The 16,553-nt window shown below is 43.1% G+C and overlaps 2 protein-coding genes across 2 annotated transcripts; both read left to right on the plus strand.

Moving 5' to 3' along the window:
• The first annotated feature begins 11 nt into the window (after nucleotides 1-11).
• On the plus strand, nucleotides 12-10,962 carry leng1 (leukocyte receptor cluster (LRC) member 1). The gene is made up of 5 exons (XM_022199692.2): nucleotides 12-114; nucleotides 434-610; nucleotides 936-1,130; nucleotides 2,399-2,682; nucleotides 9,021-10,962. Exons 2-5 carry the CDS (start codon nucleotides 479-481, stop codon nucleotides 9,238-9,240), a joined length of 831 nt encoding a protein of 276 aa, XP_022055384.2. The 5' UTR covers nucleotides 12-114; nucleotides 434-478; the 3' UTR covers nucleotides 9,241-10,962.
• A 112-nt stretch (nucleotides 10,963-11,074) lies between these two features.
• LOC127536429 (tripartite motif-containing protein 16-like) lies at nucleotides 11,075-16,407 on the plus strand. Its single transcript, XM_051956753.1, has one exon. It carries the CDS (start codon nucleotides 11,484-11,486, stop codon nucleotides 13,161-13,163), a length of 1,680 nt encoding a protein of 559 aa, XP_051812713.1. The 5' UTR covers nucleotides 11,075-11,483; the 3' UTR covers nucleotides 13,164-16,407.
• Nucleotides 16,408-16,553: the final 146 nt, after the last annotated feature.

The raw sequence follows: 16,553 nt of genomic DNA on the forward strand, positions 1-16,553 counted from the left end.
GTCGCTGATATGTTGTTGCTTCAGTGTGATGTCACTTCCTGTTTACGTCCCGGTTGGCTCTACTTCTTCCGGTTGATCTATTGGAGACTGCAGATTCGGGAGACTCTCCACCCAGTAAGTTACCGACAGTATTTTAGTCACATTTTGCACTTTAAATATCAAAAACGTGACTTTGTTCGTTGTTTATGAGCGAGTCAAAGTCTCTATTCGTTGCTGACGTGAAGCAGCTCTGCGGAGCAGCAAACCGTGGCTAATGTTAGCTTAAATTAGCCTCCTACCTCTGACGGTAACATCGACAATTTAGCTGCTCTGTCGTTCATTTTTTTCAGATTTTCTTCGGTTATACGGTTTAGTCACTCGTCGGCTTCTCGGTTACCGGAGACGGTTCGGATTCATGTGCTAACTCTGTGTTGTTTCCACCCGCTCCCGTTAGCGGCTAGCTGCCTGCTAACGCGCAGCAGCGGTTTCCAGGGCGACCATGAACATTCTGCCGAAGAAGAGCTGGCACGTGCGCAACAAGGACAACGTAGCGCGCGTGCGGAGGGACGAAGCGCAAGCGGCGGCGGAGGAGCGCGAGGCCCAGAGGCGCGTGGAGCGAGCGGAGCAGGAGGTGAGGAACAGCAGGTGCCGTGGAGGAGGAGGAGGGAGGAACGGGAGGAGCGCTGGTGTAGGTATGACGTTACCTGGGAGGGAAAGCCAGGTGGTACCATAAAGATGATTTTGATGGAGTAAATCTCTTAAAATGTGGTGCTCTGATGGTATTAATTTATCTCTAAGTTCCTGCAGACCTTTATTCTGCTTTTTATTTCATTATTATTATCTGGAATCCAACAAACAAAGAAGTAAAGCCTTCATAGTTAATAATATAATAGTAGAACACAGTAAACCAGACCATGAAGTACCTGAGATACTCCAGCTGCTGCTCCTCTCCTCAGGCTCGGACAGAATATCTGAGGAGGAAATCCAGAGCTGCTCTCCAGGCGGCTGGAGGACGAGGAGAAGATGGAGAGGATGGAGGAGGAGGAGGAGGTGGAGGTGGAGCTCTGCAGCATCTCAACCTGTTTCCTCTGGAGGAGTCCTCAGAGAAGAAGGGCAACGAGGAGTATCTCCGAGAGAAGAAGGAGGAGAAGGTAACCAGCAGCTGAATGACACAAGTTCTGTTATTTTAAAGCTTTAAGTTTGAATATATCCAGTTAAACCACAAATTATTCACTAGAAGTAGATTTTTATTGGACAAGCAGGTTTCTTCTGACTAAAAATGACACAAACAAGCGATAAAAACGAGAAAAACCTCGTTTAAGATGCCTGTTTTGTGTCTTTTCCAGCTTGAAGAAGCTAAATAACCAAATAAAAATCCAGTCTGAATGTTAGTCTGAATGATTTTGAACTCCTGAGAAAACGGCTCCTCGTTTCATCACCTTTGTTTGTTTCCTCGGTTGCCATGGAGATGGTTTGTTGTAACTCGGATGGAATCAGATGAAGCTGAGCCCAAGTCAGTCTTGTGTCATTTTGGACGCATTTTAACTGATTTGAGGCGAGTTTCAAGACATTTTTGGACAAATTTTAGTCCCCTGGGACAATTTTGGGGCAGTTTGGACACTTTTACTTCAATTTAGACAATTTTTAGACATTTGGACAATTTTAGCTAATTTATGACAATATCCAAGAGTCCTTTTTGGACATTTTCAGGCATTTTGGACAGTTTCAAGGTTATTTTTCTCTAATATTGGACAGTTTGAACTCAGTTTAGACATTTTGGGCAAATTTAACTAATTTTGGACAAATTTCAAGTTATTCTGGAGGCATTTTAACTGAGTTTGTTCAAATTTAAAGTCATTTTGGACAGTTTTTAGCTCCTTTGGGGCAAATCTGAGTCATTTGGGATAAGTTTGGGGTCATTTTAGACGTTTCTTAAGTCAGTTTGGAAAATTTGGGTCCTTTATGGACATTTTGTCAGCATCTTGGAAACTTGAAGGTTATTTTTGCACTAATTTTGGACAGTTTTCAGGCAATTCCAAGATTTTTTTTAACTATGTTTTGGCAGTCCTTCAGTCACTTTGGATAAATTTGAGTCTCCTGGGGCAGCGCTGAGTAATTTTGGACAAGTGTGGAGACTTTTAACTCAGCTGAGGTTGTCTGCAGCTAGATAATGTCGTCAGAGAGCTAAAAATATTCTGAAGCTCGGTTTTCAAGAGACAGATCGTGATCATCAGGAGAAACTAACTGAGACGGAGATAAATGGGAGTTAAATCGAGTCAAGGTGATTTTAAACGATGCTGGAGGCCGAGAGGAGAGAATAAAAGACAGATTAAAGGTGATTCATTCAGCTTATTTTTCTACTTTAACTCAACAAACGACCAGCAGTTTCTGCAGCTGTGTTTTCTGTTGGTTCCTCCAGGAGAAGCAGGAACGAGCCATCGGACTCCTGGTGTCTTTGGGACCTCAGCCGGGATCGGAGGCGACGCCGTGGTACCTGAAGGGCAGCAGAGACGAAGAGGAGAGGCCTGGAAAAGAAAAGAAGAAGATGGTGAGCGAAGAGGAACGAGAGAAGAAGGATCGCAGACTGAAGGACAGTTTGGATCCTCTAAAGGAGATGAAGAAAGCTTTAGGGGTTAAAGACCGACGAGAACACAAGAAGAAGGACAGAAGAGACAAAGGACAGAGGAGCAGCAGTGGAGACAGGTGACAGGTTTCACATTTTTTACCGTTTATTGCCCTTTTTAAATGTGTATTAATAGTCCAGAGTCCTTGCAGTGTCTTTAAAACTGTCTTGATTCCATACAAAGTAAACACTTCGCACATCTATCAAAAAACAGGTGTGTAGAGGAAAAACAGACTATAAAGTTTTAAAAAGAGGCCCCCACACACTGTCCAACTTGCAATATATCCTTTATTGTGACGTTTCGGCACTAGACCTTCATCAGACAAACATTTTTAGTTCATGAGAAGCCATCTTAAACAGGGAGTGGCTGTTCCTCCACAGCCAATCACATTCACACATGCAATCAAATATCATTAGCCTATTTAATACAAAACACACAGAACAATTAATTACAAACAAGCATACAAGTCTGTTCTGGCTAAGCCCAACTCCCAAAGGAACATGAAATAATGTAAAAGAATTCTATAATAACCATCAGGGGCTCAAAAAACAAAGAAAATACATATACAAAGATGAACACAATCAGCAGGTCATATGATTAGATAAACCTCATGATATATGTGCATATTTCATATGTGGTTAAAACGAGACGGGATCTTCCACTCAAGACAAATAGGACGTTAGAATTCATGCTTCAGCACAACATCAAACACAAGATCACAGAAACATATTTAACAGCAGTTCTTTGGGGTCAATGTTTGGAGGGTATAGATCCAGTAAGCCTCACGCTGTTTTAGTAGCTTGTCGTGGTCACCTCCCCTAAGTGGCAGGTTTACCTGTTCAATGCCACAGAAACGTAAAGAGGAAATGTCATGATGAGCATCATTAAAGTGTACGGCCACGGGATAATCCCAGTCATTCCTACGTACAGAGCTTTTATGTTCACTTATCCTATGTTTAAGTTTTCTTGTAGTTTTTCCCTCATAGGCCAGACCGCAAGGACAGCGTATCAGATAGATCACGTGTGTAGATGCACAGGTGATAACACTGTTGATGGGATATAATTTGCCTGTGTGAGGGTGTGGAAAGTAACTAGTTTTTCTAGTATTGTTACATTGCTCACAACTCACACAGCGGTAGTTTCTGTTTAGCTTGTCCTGGTCACCTCCCCTAAGTGGCGGGTTTACCAGTTCAATGCCACAGAAATGTAAGAACTTCATCTTCAATCCAGACAAAAATACACATTTGATTAAGATTATAAAATGGTACAGGTTCATTGATGATGTTTTCTGTGTATATAAAGGAACCCCTGATGAACTGACAGATTTCATTACTTTGTTAAACAGTTTTGACAGTAACTTACAATTTACATCAAACTACAGTGATGACAGAGTCAGTTTCCTCGACATGTGGGTCATTAAGAACAGTGGCTCTGTCATAACAACTATCTATCGCAAGGACACAGATAAAAATACTTTACTGTTGGCCACCAGCTGTCATCCCACTTCCTTAAAAAAGGGTCTTCCCATCAGTCAGTTTCTCAGATTGAGATGAATTTGTCATTCTATGGAGGACTTTATTGAAAAGGTAGTGGATCTGAAGAAGAGCTTTGTGGAGCGGGGGTACCCATCATTGTGGATTGACCAAGCATATGAATTGGCTCTTAAAAAGACACGTTCCGAGTTGTTAAAAAACAAAAGAAATTTTCTGTTAAGTGTATCACTCAGTATTCTGCTGCTGTTAGGTCTGTCTTCCATAAACACTGGCATATGGGAGAAATATAAGGGATCACATAGTTCGTGCCAATTTTAATGATAAGAAATCCAGTCAAGTTACACAGACACGCTTGCACCCTCTCCCAAACAGAAACTACCGCTGTGGGAGTTGTGAGCAATGTAACAATACTAGAAAAACTAGTTACTTTCCACACCCTCACACAGGCAAATTACAGTGCATCCAGAAAGTATTCACAGCGTTTCACTTTTTCCACATTTTGTTATGTTACAGCCTTATTCCAAATCGGATTCAATTATTTTTTCCCTTAAAATTCTACACATAACACCCCATAATGACAAAATGAAAAAAGTTTTTTTGAGAGTCTTGCAAATTTATTAAAAATAAAAAACAAAGAAATTACATGTACATAAGTATTCACAGCCTTTGCCATGAAGCTCTAAATTGAGCTCATGTGCATCCTGTTTCCACTGATCATCCTTGAGTAGGGCTGAGTACCGAACTTCGGTTCTTTAATGGCACCGACCGAAATGTTTCGGTACTAAGGAGTATCGAAATAAGCCTCGTCTTTCGGTTCCATGTTCCGGTACTTATCACGTGATTATGATAAAGCAAACCTGTGACTGGCTGTAACATTACACGTGATTGCGGCAAGCCGGAAAAAAGCATGCTGCCCGTTCACAGACAGGTTTCACGTTCGGTACATTGAATTTACTGCAGTTGTTTAGCATGTCGTCGAAGTGGGAAAAGATGCCTCTGAGGTCTAAAATGTGGCTCTACTTTTGTAAAATGGACGCTGTAACAGGAGAACCTGTCTGCGGCTCTGCTCAGCACAATAACCACGGCAGTTCGGCCAATGCAGACAAAGTCTTTTATTCACCACACCGTCTCAATGTAAATAAAACAGTCTCTCTTCCTTGCCCGGCGCTACACCGGACCTCGTCCGGTAAACAGTCTCAACGTCTGCCGGCTCTCCGCCGGTTCTCCTCCGGTAAACAGTCTCAGCGTCAGCCGGATCTCCACAGGATCTCGTTCGATAAGCTGCCCGCTCCACCGGACCTCGTCCTGTCCGCTCGTCCGTTCCCCCGTCCTCTCTGTCCGTCTGTCTTTTGTCCTCTGCTTCAGTCTGTTACTGCCGAGAGAATCAGGTGAGTCTAATTGGTGCCAGCTGCGCTAATTAACCTGACGCTGGTTCCACACACTCTCCTCCACACCTCTCCCCTCTGCAGCTGAGCTCTCCCACGCCCATCGCCACAGACGCCAATAGTGCGCGGTGCAGTATATGCCAAAGCGGGCGGTAAACTCCATCTAAGGCTAAATACCGGCACGAGACCGATAGTCGATAAGTACCTTAAGGGAAAGTTGACAAGAACTTTGAAGAGAGAGTTCAAGAGGGTGTGAAACCGTTAAGAGGTAAACGGGTGGGGTCCGCGCAGTCCGCCCGGGAGATTCAACTCGGCGGGCCAGGGGCGGCCGCTCGGTGCGGGAGGATCCCCTCGCGGGACCTCTCACCGGGTGCGGGCCGTCCCCCGCCTGGCGCATTTCCTCCGCGGCGGTGCGCCGCGACCGGCTCCGGGTCGGCCAGGAAGGGTCCGGGCCGAAGGTGGCTCAGAATGTACTGAACTGTACATTGCTTGCAAATGTTCTTTTGCACTGGAAATCACTGGAAAATTAAACTCAAGATGTGAAAAGTAATGTGTAATGCAATTTTCATTCTGTTAGAGTATATATTGTAAAACTGGTATCGAAAAAAGTATCGTTTAGGAACCGGTATCGAAGTGAAGGTATCGGAATTGGTACCGGTATCGAAACTTTTAGATTGATACCCAGCCCTATCCTTGAGACGCTTCTACTGCTTAATTGGAGTCCACCTGTGGCAAATTCAGTTGATTGGACATGATTTGGAAAGGCACACACCTGTCTATATAAGGTTCCACAGTTGGCAGTGCATGTCAGAGCATAAACCAAGCATGAAGTCAAAGGAATTGTCTGTAGACCTCCGAAACAGGATTGTGACGAGGCACAAGTCTGGGGAAGGGTACAGAAAAACTTCTGCTGCTTTGAAGGTCCCAATGAGCACGGTGGCCTCCATCATCCGTAAATGGAAGACATTTGGAACCACCAGGACTCTTCCTAGAGCCGGCCAGCCATCTAAACTGAGCAATCGGGGGAGAAGGGCCTTAGTCAGAGAGGTGACTAAGAACCCCATGGTCACTTTGTCAGAGCTCCAGCGTTCCTCTGTGGAGAGAGGAGAACCTTCCAGAAGGACAACCATCTCTGCAGCAATCCACAAATCAGGCCTGTTTGGTAGAGTGGCCAGACGGAAGCCACTTCTTAGTAAAAGGCACATGGCAGCCCGCCTGGAGTTTGCCAAAAGGCACCTGAAGGACTCTCAGACCATCAGCAAAAAATTCTCTGGTCTGATGAGACAAAGATTGAACTCTTTGGTGTGAATGCTCGGCGTTTTGTTTGGAGGAAACCAGGCACTGCTCATCACCAGGCCAATACCATCCCTACAGTGAAGCATGGTGGCGGTAGCATCATGCTGTGGGGATGTTTTTCAGCAGCAGGAACTGGGAAACTAGTCAAGATAGAGGGGAAGATGAATGCAGCAATGTACAGAGACATCCTGGATGAAAACCTGCTCCAGAGCGCTCTTGACCTCAAACTGGGGCGGCGGTTCATCTTTCAGCAGGACAACGACCCTAAGCACACAGCCAAGATAGCAAAGAAGTGGCTTCAGGACAACTCTGTGAATGTCCTTGAGTGGCCCAGCCAGAGCCCGGACTTGAATCCAATTGAGCATCTCTGGAGAGATCTGAAAATGGCTGTGCACCGGCGCTCCCCATCCAACTTGATGGAGCTTGAGAGGTGTTGCAAAGAGGAATGGGCAAAACTGCCCAAAGATAGGTGTGCCAAGCTTGTGGCATCATATTCAAAAAGACTTGAGGCTGTAATTGCTGCCAAAGGTGCATCAACAAAGTATTAAGCAAAGGCTGTGAATACTTATGTACATGTGGTCTCTTAGTTTTTTATTTTTAATAAATTTTCAAGAATCTCAAAAAAACTTTTTTCATGTTGTCATTATGGGGTGTTGTGTGCAGAATTTTAAGGGAAAAATGAATTGAATCCGATTTGGTATAAGACTGTAACATAACAAAATGTGGAAAAAGTGAAACGCTGTGAATACTTTCTGGATGCACTGTATATTCCATCAACAGTGTTATCACCTGTGCATCTACACACGTGATCTATCTGATACGATGTCCTTGCGGTCTGGCCTATGTGGGAAAAACTACAAGAAAACTTAAACATAGGATAAGTGAACATAAAAGCTCTGTACGTAGGAATGACTGGGATTATCCCGTGGCCGTACACTTTAATGATGCTCATCATGACATTTCCTCTTTACGTTTCTGTGGCATTGAACAGGTAAACCTGCCACTTAGGGGAGGTGACCACGACAAGCTACTAAAACAGCGTGAGGCTTACTGGATCTATACCCTCCAAACATTGACCCCAAAGAACTGCTGTTAAATATGTTTCTGTGATCTTGTGTTTGATGTTGTGCTGAAGCATGAATTCTAACGTCCTATTTGTCTTGAGTGGAAGATCCCGTCTAGTTTTAACCACATATGAAATATGCACATATATCATGAGGTTTATCTAATCATATGACCTGCTGATTGTGTTCATCTTTGTATATGTATTTTCTTTGTTTTTTGAGCCCCTGATGGTTATTATAGAATTCTTTTACATTATTTCATGTTCCTTTGGGAGTTGGGCTTAGCCAGAACAGACTTGTATGCTTGTTTGTAATTAATTGTTCTGTGTGTTTTGTATTAAATAGGCTAATGATATTTGATTGCATGTGTGAATGTGATTGGCTGTGGAGGAACAGCCACTCCCTGTTTAAGATGGCTTCTCATGAACTAAAAAATGTTTGTCTGATGAAGGTCTAGTGCCGAAACATCACAATGAAGGATATATTGCAAGTTGGACAGTGTGTGGGGGCCTCTTTTTAAAACTGTCTGAAATGTTTCCAAAATGACTTAAGAAACGTCTAAAATCACCTCAGACTTGTCCCAAAAGACTCAGACTTGTTCTAAATTAGCTCAAATCTGTCCAAAACAACTTGAAACCTGTCTGAAATTAGATAAAGTTGTCCAAAATGTCTAAGAACATGTCCACACTGAAGCAAAACTGTCCAAGATCCCCAAAAATGTGCAAAAAGGACTCAAACTTGTCCAAAATAACTTGAAAGCTGTCTGAAATTAGTTGCAGTTGTCCCATATGTCTGAAAAACATGTCCAAACTGAGTTTAAACTGGACAGAATTAGTGGAAAAATAACCTTCAATAACCTCCAATAAGACTCCAGACTTGCCTAAACCCAGTTAAAAAGTGTTCAGATTACCTGAGAAGATGTCCAAAATGAGTGAAGAAACATCTAGAATGACCCCAAACTTGTCCTAGAGGACTCAGACTCGTCCTTAAAGAGCTAAAAACTGTCCAAAATGACTTTAAACTTGTCCAAACTCAGCTAAAATTCATCCAAAATGTCTTGAATCTTGTCTGAAATTAGCGAAAGTTGTCCAATATGTCTAAAAAATACGTTCAAACTGAAGTAAAATGTCCAAGATGCCCAAAAAATGTCCCAAAAGACTGAAACTTGTCTTTCTGCAGCTCCATGGAACGATTACGAGCCGAGCGTCTGCAGAGGGAAACCGAAGAGCGAAGGAAAGCCCGAGCTCTTCTGGAGCAGAGGAGCGGCAAAAGGAAGGATCCCGGAGCTGAACTGAACGACAGAGAACGGCCGTACAACAGCGCCTACTTCCCCGAACTCGCCCGGAAGAAACAGAGGAGGGACCGGGACAGCTGGAGAGACGAGATCCTGAAGTCCTGAGCTGACGTCTGGGTCGATCCTCTGGAGGTTTCACAGTCGACAAACTGAAGCCAGAAACTGGAGATGTGTGGCGTTTTCTGCTTTCTGTCCCTGAACTTGTTGGACGTTTGGTTCTGTCTGGAAAATAACTGAAACGTTCATTCATGCTGCTCGATGAGACGTTTAAAAAGCTCAATATATCCAGCTGTGATCGTCTGGAAATCTAATTCACCAAGAAAAGTAACAGAAAACGGAACAAAATGAGTGAAATAAACGTAGAAAAATGAACCAAAACCTCTTTAATATCACAAAACTGGTCTGAAACGGCTCAGTTTGCAAAAAATGACCAAAAATGATTGGAACCAAAAAACCACAAAGATGAAACTGTCCGAGAAAACAAGACGAGACACAGAATGACAGAAATGAGATAAAACTCCCAAATAGACACAAAACAAGAAAACAAGACAAAGAAACGACAGAAATGAGACAGAAAACGACCACAAAGAGATGAAACTGTCCGATAAACACCTAAAACAAAGAAAACAAGATGGAAAATGAGGGAAAAGAAAAAACTGTCCCAAAGACACAAAATTACATGAGCGAGACAAGAAAACAAACATGAGACACAAGACGAAACAAAATTATACAAAAAAGAAACAAAATTATACAAAAATGAAAAAAACAGAACAAAATATTAAAAATGAGACACAAAACAAAGAACAATCCAGTATTTTACTTTCTGATCCAAACAACTTGTCATGGTCCAGAAATAATTTTAAATTGATAGTTTTACTCATTTACAATCTGCAGTTAATGTCTTCTCTGTAATTTTTACACTTTGAGGACCGGATTGGACCCTCTGGAGGACCACTTTTGGTCCACGGGCCTCATGTTGGACCCTCTGGAGGACCACTTTTGGACCACAGGCCTCATGTTGGACCCTCTGGAGGACCACTTTTGGTCCACGGGCCACATGTTGGACCCTCTGGAGGACCACTTTTGGACCACAGGCCTCATGTTGGACCCTCTAGAGGACCACTTTTGGATCACGGGCCTCATGGTGGACCCTCTGGAGGACCACTTTTGGACCACGGGCCTCATGTTGGACCCTCTGGAGGACCACTTTTGGACCACAGGCCTCATGTTGGACCCTCTGGAGGACCACTTTTGGTCCACGGGCCTCATGTTGGACCCTCTGGAGGACCACTTTTGGACCACAGGCCTCATGTTGGACCCTCTGGAGGACCACTTTTGGACCACGGGCCTCATGTTGGACCCTTTGGTTTAGAGCAGCAGAGAGGATTTAAACTCTGGATGAGGCTGTAAAAATGTGTTTGTGTGGAGAGTCCGTTATTTCCAGTGTTGGTGGTCGTTTGGATTTCATTGTAAATATTAATTTCTCCTCTTTATTTAATGATTCCATCTTTGTAAGACATTTCTGAGCTGCAGGACCTGATATCTGTGAAAAATGAACCAACAGTGAAGAAAAGTGAAAATAAAACCCCCAGAAACCAGTCAGACTTACAGTCTCCAAACAGCTGGATCTGTGAACAAAAGAACGACTTTTAGGACCCAGATGGTGTTTTTATTTATTTATTGAGGTTTATTATGAATTTGAAGCATTTCACTTCAAAGCTCCTAAAATGTGAGAATTTGTGCTTTTTTTTCTTTTAATGAAGATCTTCAAGCTTTGCCTGTAAAAAGAAGCAGATGTTCAGCAAGAATAAAAGAATAAACGCTAAAGGTTCGTTTTTGTCGTTTCCAGGAGTAAATAAAACACTCGGGTATGAAAAATCAAACTAATGCTGATTGTTGCCGTGGTAACATAAGTGATGTTTATTTTACAGGTTTTAAAGCGAAAATCCAGCAAAATCTGCTTTTATGAGACAGACTGTAATTTATGCTGGTGGAGCTAAAAATGTTAATCATCAACACTTTTCCAAAACATCTCCACCATAAACTGAAGCATTTCTAACGTTTTTCTTCATCTTCTAATAATGAAGTGGACTCTGTGCAGGTTGGTTCTGTGCTTATCAGATCTCAGCCTGATAACTCTGCTCTTCTTCCTGCTCCCAAACAGCAGCTCCACTCTGTCCACACGTTTCCTGGTTCCTCCCCTTCAGATCTGCACTCTGAAGATGGGTGGAACCAACATGTGGTGACGTGGAAGAGCTGCAGGAACACGTGATTTGTAGATCACAGCTCAGACTAGTTTCAGGAAGGAGGAAGTGAAAGTCACACAGTCGCTGGTAGTGAGAGGAGGAATGGCTCAGAAAGGAGTTCAGCTGGACCGAGAAACCTTCTCTTGTTGCATCTGTCTGGATCTCCTGAAGGATCCGGTCACTACTTCCTGTGGACACAGCTACTGTATGAAGTGTATTAAAGCCCACTGGGATGGAGAGGACCAGAAGAGAATCTACAGCTGCCCTCAGTGCAGGAAGACTTTCACAGCGAGGCCTGACCTGGAGAAAAACACCATGTTAGCAGCTTTAGTGGAGGAGCTGAAGAAGACTGGACTCCAAGCTGCTGCTGCTGATCACTGCTATGCTGGACCTGAAGATGTGGCCTGTGATTCCTGTTCTGGTAGAAAACTGAAAGCCTTCAAGTCCTGTTTGTTCTGTTTGGCTTCTTTCTGTGAGAATCACCTTCAGCCTCACTATGAGTCTCCAACTTTTAAGAAACACCAGCTGGTGGAGCCCTCCAAGAACCTCCAGGAGAACATCTGCTCTCGTCACGATGAGGTGAAGAAGATGTTCTGTCGTACTGATCAGCAGTCTATCTGTTATCTCTGCTCTGTGGACCAACATAAAGGCCACGACACGGTCTCAGCTGCAGCAGAAAGGACTGAGAGGCAGAAGAAGCTGGAGGTGAGTCGACTGAACATCCAGCAGAGAATCCAGGACAGACGGAAAGATGTGAAGCTGCTTCAACAGGAGCTGAAGGGCATCAAGGTCTCTGCTGATAAAACAGTGGAGGACAGTGAGGAGATGTTCACCCAGATGATCCATCTGATCCAGAACAGAAGCTCTGAGGTGGAGCAGCAGATCAGATCCCAGCAGAAGACCCAAGAGAGTCGAGTCAAAGAGCTGGAGGAGAAGCTGCAGCAGGAGATCAGGGATCTGGAGAGGAAAGAGGCTGAGCTGAAGCAGCTCTCAGATACACCAGATCACAGCCAGTTTCTCCACAACTACCCCTCAGTGTCAGCACTCAGTGAGTCCACACACTCATCCAGCATCAGCATCCGTCCTCTGAGACACTTTGAGGACGTGACAGCAGCTGTGAAAGAGCTCAGAGGTAAAGTAGAGGACGTTCTGAAGGACACCTGGACAAACATCTCACTGACACTCACTCAGCCAGACGTTTTACTGTCAGAACCAGAACCAAAGACCAGAGCTGGATTCATGAGATATTCACGTCAAATCACTCTGGATCCAAACACAGCAAACAGAAAACTGTTATTATCTGAAGGGAACAGAAAAGTAACATTTATGGGTCAACAACAGTCTTATCCTGATCATCCAGACAGATTCACTTCACAGTGGCAGGTTCTGAGTAGAGAGAGTCTGACTGGACGTTGTTACTGGGAGGTGGAGTGGAGAGAAGGAGGACGAGGAGGAGTTGATGTATCAGTTTCATACAAGAACATCAGCAGAGCAGGAAGTGGGGCTGAATGTAGATTTGGAGGTAATAACAAATCTTGGGCATTATATTGTTCCCAAAACTGTTATGAATTTTGGTACAACAACACTAAAACTCCCGTCTCAGGTCCTCGGTCCTCCAGAGTAGGAGTTTATCTGGATCACAGAGCAGGTATTCTGTCTTTCTACAGCGTCTCTGAAACCATGACTCTCCTCCACAGAGTCCAGACCACATTCACTGAGCCGCTACATGCTGGACTTTACATTTTTTATGGAGCAAGTGCTGAGTTGTGTGAAGTGAAGTAGAGGGAGGTAACTGAAGGTGCAGTGAGTCTGATTGTGTCTTTGCTTCTTGGACTCATTTAGTCTCCATCATTGCTGCTCACAGCTCGTTGTTGTTTGGTTTCTACAGAGATCAGCTGTGGATCAAACAGTGAGCGTCAGCACTCCTTGGTCTTCTCCTTTCTTCTTCTGCTCCTCTCTGACTTTCTTCCAACTTTCTCCACTAAAATGTGACTGTGATTTGTGTGGATGTTTCCAGCCCAGATGTAGTTTGTGCTCTCAGTCGGTAGAGAGGATTTCTTCCACAGGACCGACAAGTGGAAAGTGTGATTTGATCCAGTTTGGGTGTGCAGACGTTTGGTTGAGTCCCGACACTCATCGGACAGCAGATGTTGTGTGGTTGTGGACTTGATGTTGATTTTCCTGAAGGTGAAACTTCCCCATGAGGCTGTGCTGTTGGTTGAGTGTGGAAGCAGCCACACGTTGAGTCTGCTTTGAAAGCATCACCACACAACAAGTCATGTTTGATGGAGCTTTCTGTTGTTCCTGACAACTTTTCTGACTCGTCACTGAACCGCTGACTGATGCAGTTTTTACACCTCAAATATTTAAACATCAACAACAAACAGAAAATGTGCATCTGTGTCAGCTTCACACAGAAATCACTCAATTCTTGGTTTATTTCCAACGTTTTATTGTAAATATTTCCATGTTTTCATGTTTCAGCTTCTCAGAAACTATTTTTCAATTTAAAATCTGCGTGGAAATGTAACAGGAAGTGACTTTTATTGTTTTCCTCTCATTTGAATTCATGTTTCTTCAATCCTGTGTCAGTGATGCGTTTAAGGAACAGCTGAGGTGATGGAAAACTCAGCTTTCTATTCCAATGTGCTTCATGTTTCTTTGACAGAGATCTATGTACAGACTATGTTGTATTTGTGTTTTCTGGGGAAATCTGATCATTTTATTCATCTCACATGGTGATGTGTCATTTTGTTGCTTTGTTTTGTTTCCAGACTGTCCACAAACTTGTGATTGGGCTTCATGTTAATCTGCTATTTGTAGTCAGACCTCCAGGTTTAAGTGGCCAAAACATTCCACAGGAGATCCCCTCCTCAGATAACCACAAACTCTCTCTCTCAAAGACCTGAGTAAACACGCAAAGTGCCTTTTTATGGCCAGAGAGAGCCCTGTATCATCCCAGATGTGATCCGTACCTTCCACCAGTGACACCCTACATTCATGTTTATGACAACCTCTGACATTGCTTAAGAGACCCCTTTTTGCAGACTATCACTATTTCTGTATTAAATTGGGACATATATACTTTCATGTATCTCTAACTTCACATACAGACTCCTTTTTGCAGAGAACTGGGAATTGGAGACAGAACTTTCACACCTTCTTAAGGAACTGAACTGTTGTTTGCAACTCTGAAAAGTGCTTTGATGAACTAAGTGTCCTCTCAGCTGGACCTCTGCTGCTCTCCCTGTCTGCCATCAGATAAGCAGGATCATAAATATTCTAATGACCTGCTCTCACCTCTGAGAGGCTGGCAGAGACTTTCTCCTTTGCTCAGTCACAGAACTTCTAAAACTCATATTCAGAAATGTATTTTTGTGATTCTGTGTTTACCAAAGATATAGTGAGATGTCAACATGTATTTTGAACCAACTCCCGTTTTTCTTGCTGGTTTAAATCGAAAGTTATCAAACCTATTGTGTTATTCATGAACAGTACATTTTTCCTCCACAGCTCAACATTGCCCCTTTTGACGTCGGAATGCCATGACATTATCGAGGTTTTCACTGTATTAACCATAAAACTTTGCTTTATTCAGGTTTCAAAGACGTTGAAAACGGTTTTATTCCGCCTTGTATAAACGTATGTTACCATGTCTTCACTGTGATACATATAACAACCATTAGAATGCACACGGACATATAAATAGAAACTAGAACTCACATATTCTTAGACTAGCTTGTATAATCAGTTTATTTTATCTTTGATTGTTTAAAATATATTGTAAGGATCATGGAGGAGTAAACAGATCGTTCTTTTGCGCATTTCAATATTTTTAATTTTTATTTGATCCGGTTTCGTCTCCCCCCTCTGAGCCCAAAGGAGGTTCCCTCAGATTCAAAGGAATGCGCGCCTCAGCCGACACTTCCACGCCCCTTCTCAGAGAAAATCCTTAAAACCAGCCATTTTACGTTTCACTCGCTCTCTTACGACGCTCTTTTGACTCTCTCTTACAATTCTTCCTTTTCTCTTGCATTGTAACTCCCTCTCCGAAACTAAGTCCGAGCGATTCTTTTGTTTTTCCTTTGGCGCCTTTTCCTTTTTTCTATTTACTCTAAGTTTATCCTGGTGACAGAGCGGGCCTCTGCTAACCACGACTCCTAATTATTTTTCTTTTAATCAAAGAATAGATATCTTCGCTCACTACCTGAACAAATAGAGCTACGTTTTTTTTTTGATCAAGAACTAATTCGATCCCGTTTCACGGCTCCGACAGTTTTTTTAGCGGCTCTTTATTCATCTGTTCTCCAACCAAACCCGCCGACCGAGACAGACCCAGAGCCTGCGGTTTTGTTTTTTTTGTTTATCAAGCCATTTTTCGGTCAAGTCAACCCCAGAGAAGGACGGATGGTTCCTGCGTTCTCCCCACCATCTGCTGAGATCCACCCAGCTGGCCCGAACAAAGCCTAACGGTGCTCAACAGCTCCAAGACGGCAGGACGCTAAGACGTTGCCATAGCGACAGACTTCACGACTCGGGAATCCACCAAGAAGTTGAAGTTAAGTTCCGTTCAAGGCACGCTGTCCCAGCCGCAACTCTGAGCAGCCATTCTCCAACAAAGTAAGCCAGCAAACACACTGGTGTGATCTGAATTATTGGGTTGACGTCTCAAAATAGCTTGAAATCTTCCTCAGCTTCCAAAATCATCTTTAATAACTTGGTTTAGTCACTTATCAGTCGTTCATTTTCCAAATTATTAATCATCTCGTCATACCTTCAGTGGTCTGATTACTCAGTCCATAATCCTAGTTAGAAATGCAAATCTGAATAATTAACACACACACCTATTATCACACACACACACACACACACACACACACACACACACACACACACACACACACACACCTATTATCGCCCACACACACTTATTATCCCACACACAAACACCGTTATACTTATTACTGTATTAATCACTGTTTTGTTATTAGTTTTAGTCAATAAATATCTTTTATTTAAACCACAATTACAGTCTCTTTTGCGTTTATATGTGTTGACTGGGGTCAATGTTTTTCGAGGATTCTCGACATTCAGATATTAGACTGTTCAACTGAATTATTATCAGTTCTTTTATTTCTCTACTTTGTAGAGTGGTGCCCCGATTAATAAACT

Source organism: Acanthochromis polyacanthus, chromosome 12 (assembly GCF_021347895.1).
Source record: "Acanthochromis polyacanthus isolate Apoly-LR-REF ecotype Palm Island chromosome 12, KAUST_Apoly_ChrSc, whole genome shotgun sequence".
In the NCBI taxonomy this organism is placed as follows: domain Eukaryota; kingdom Metazoa; phylum Chordata; class Actinopteri; family Pomacentridae; genus Acanthochromis; species Acanthochromis polyacanthus.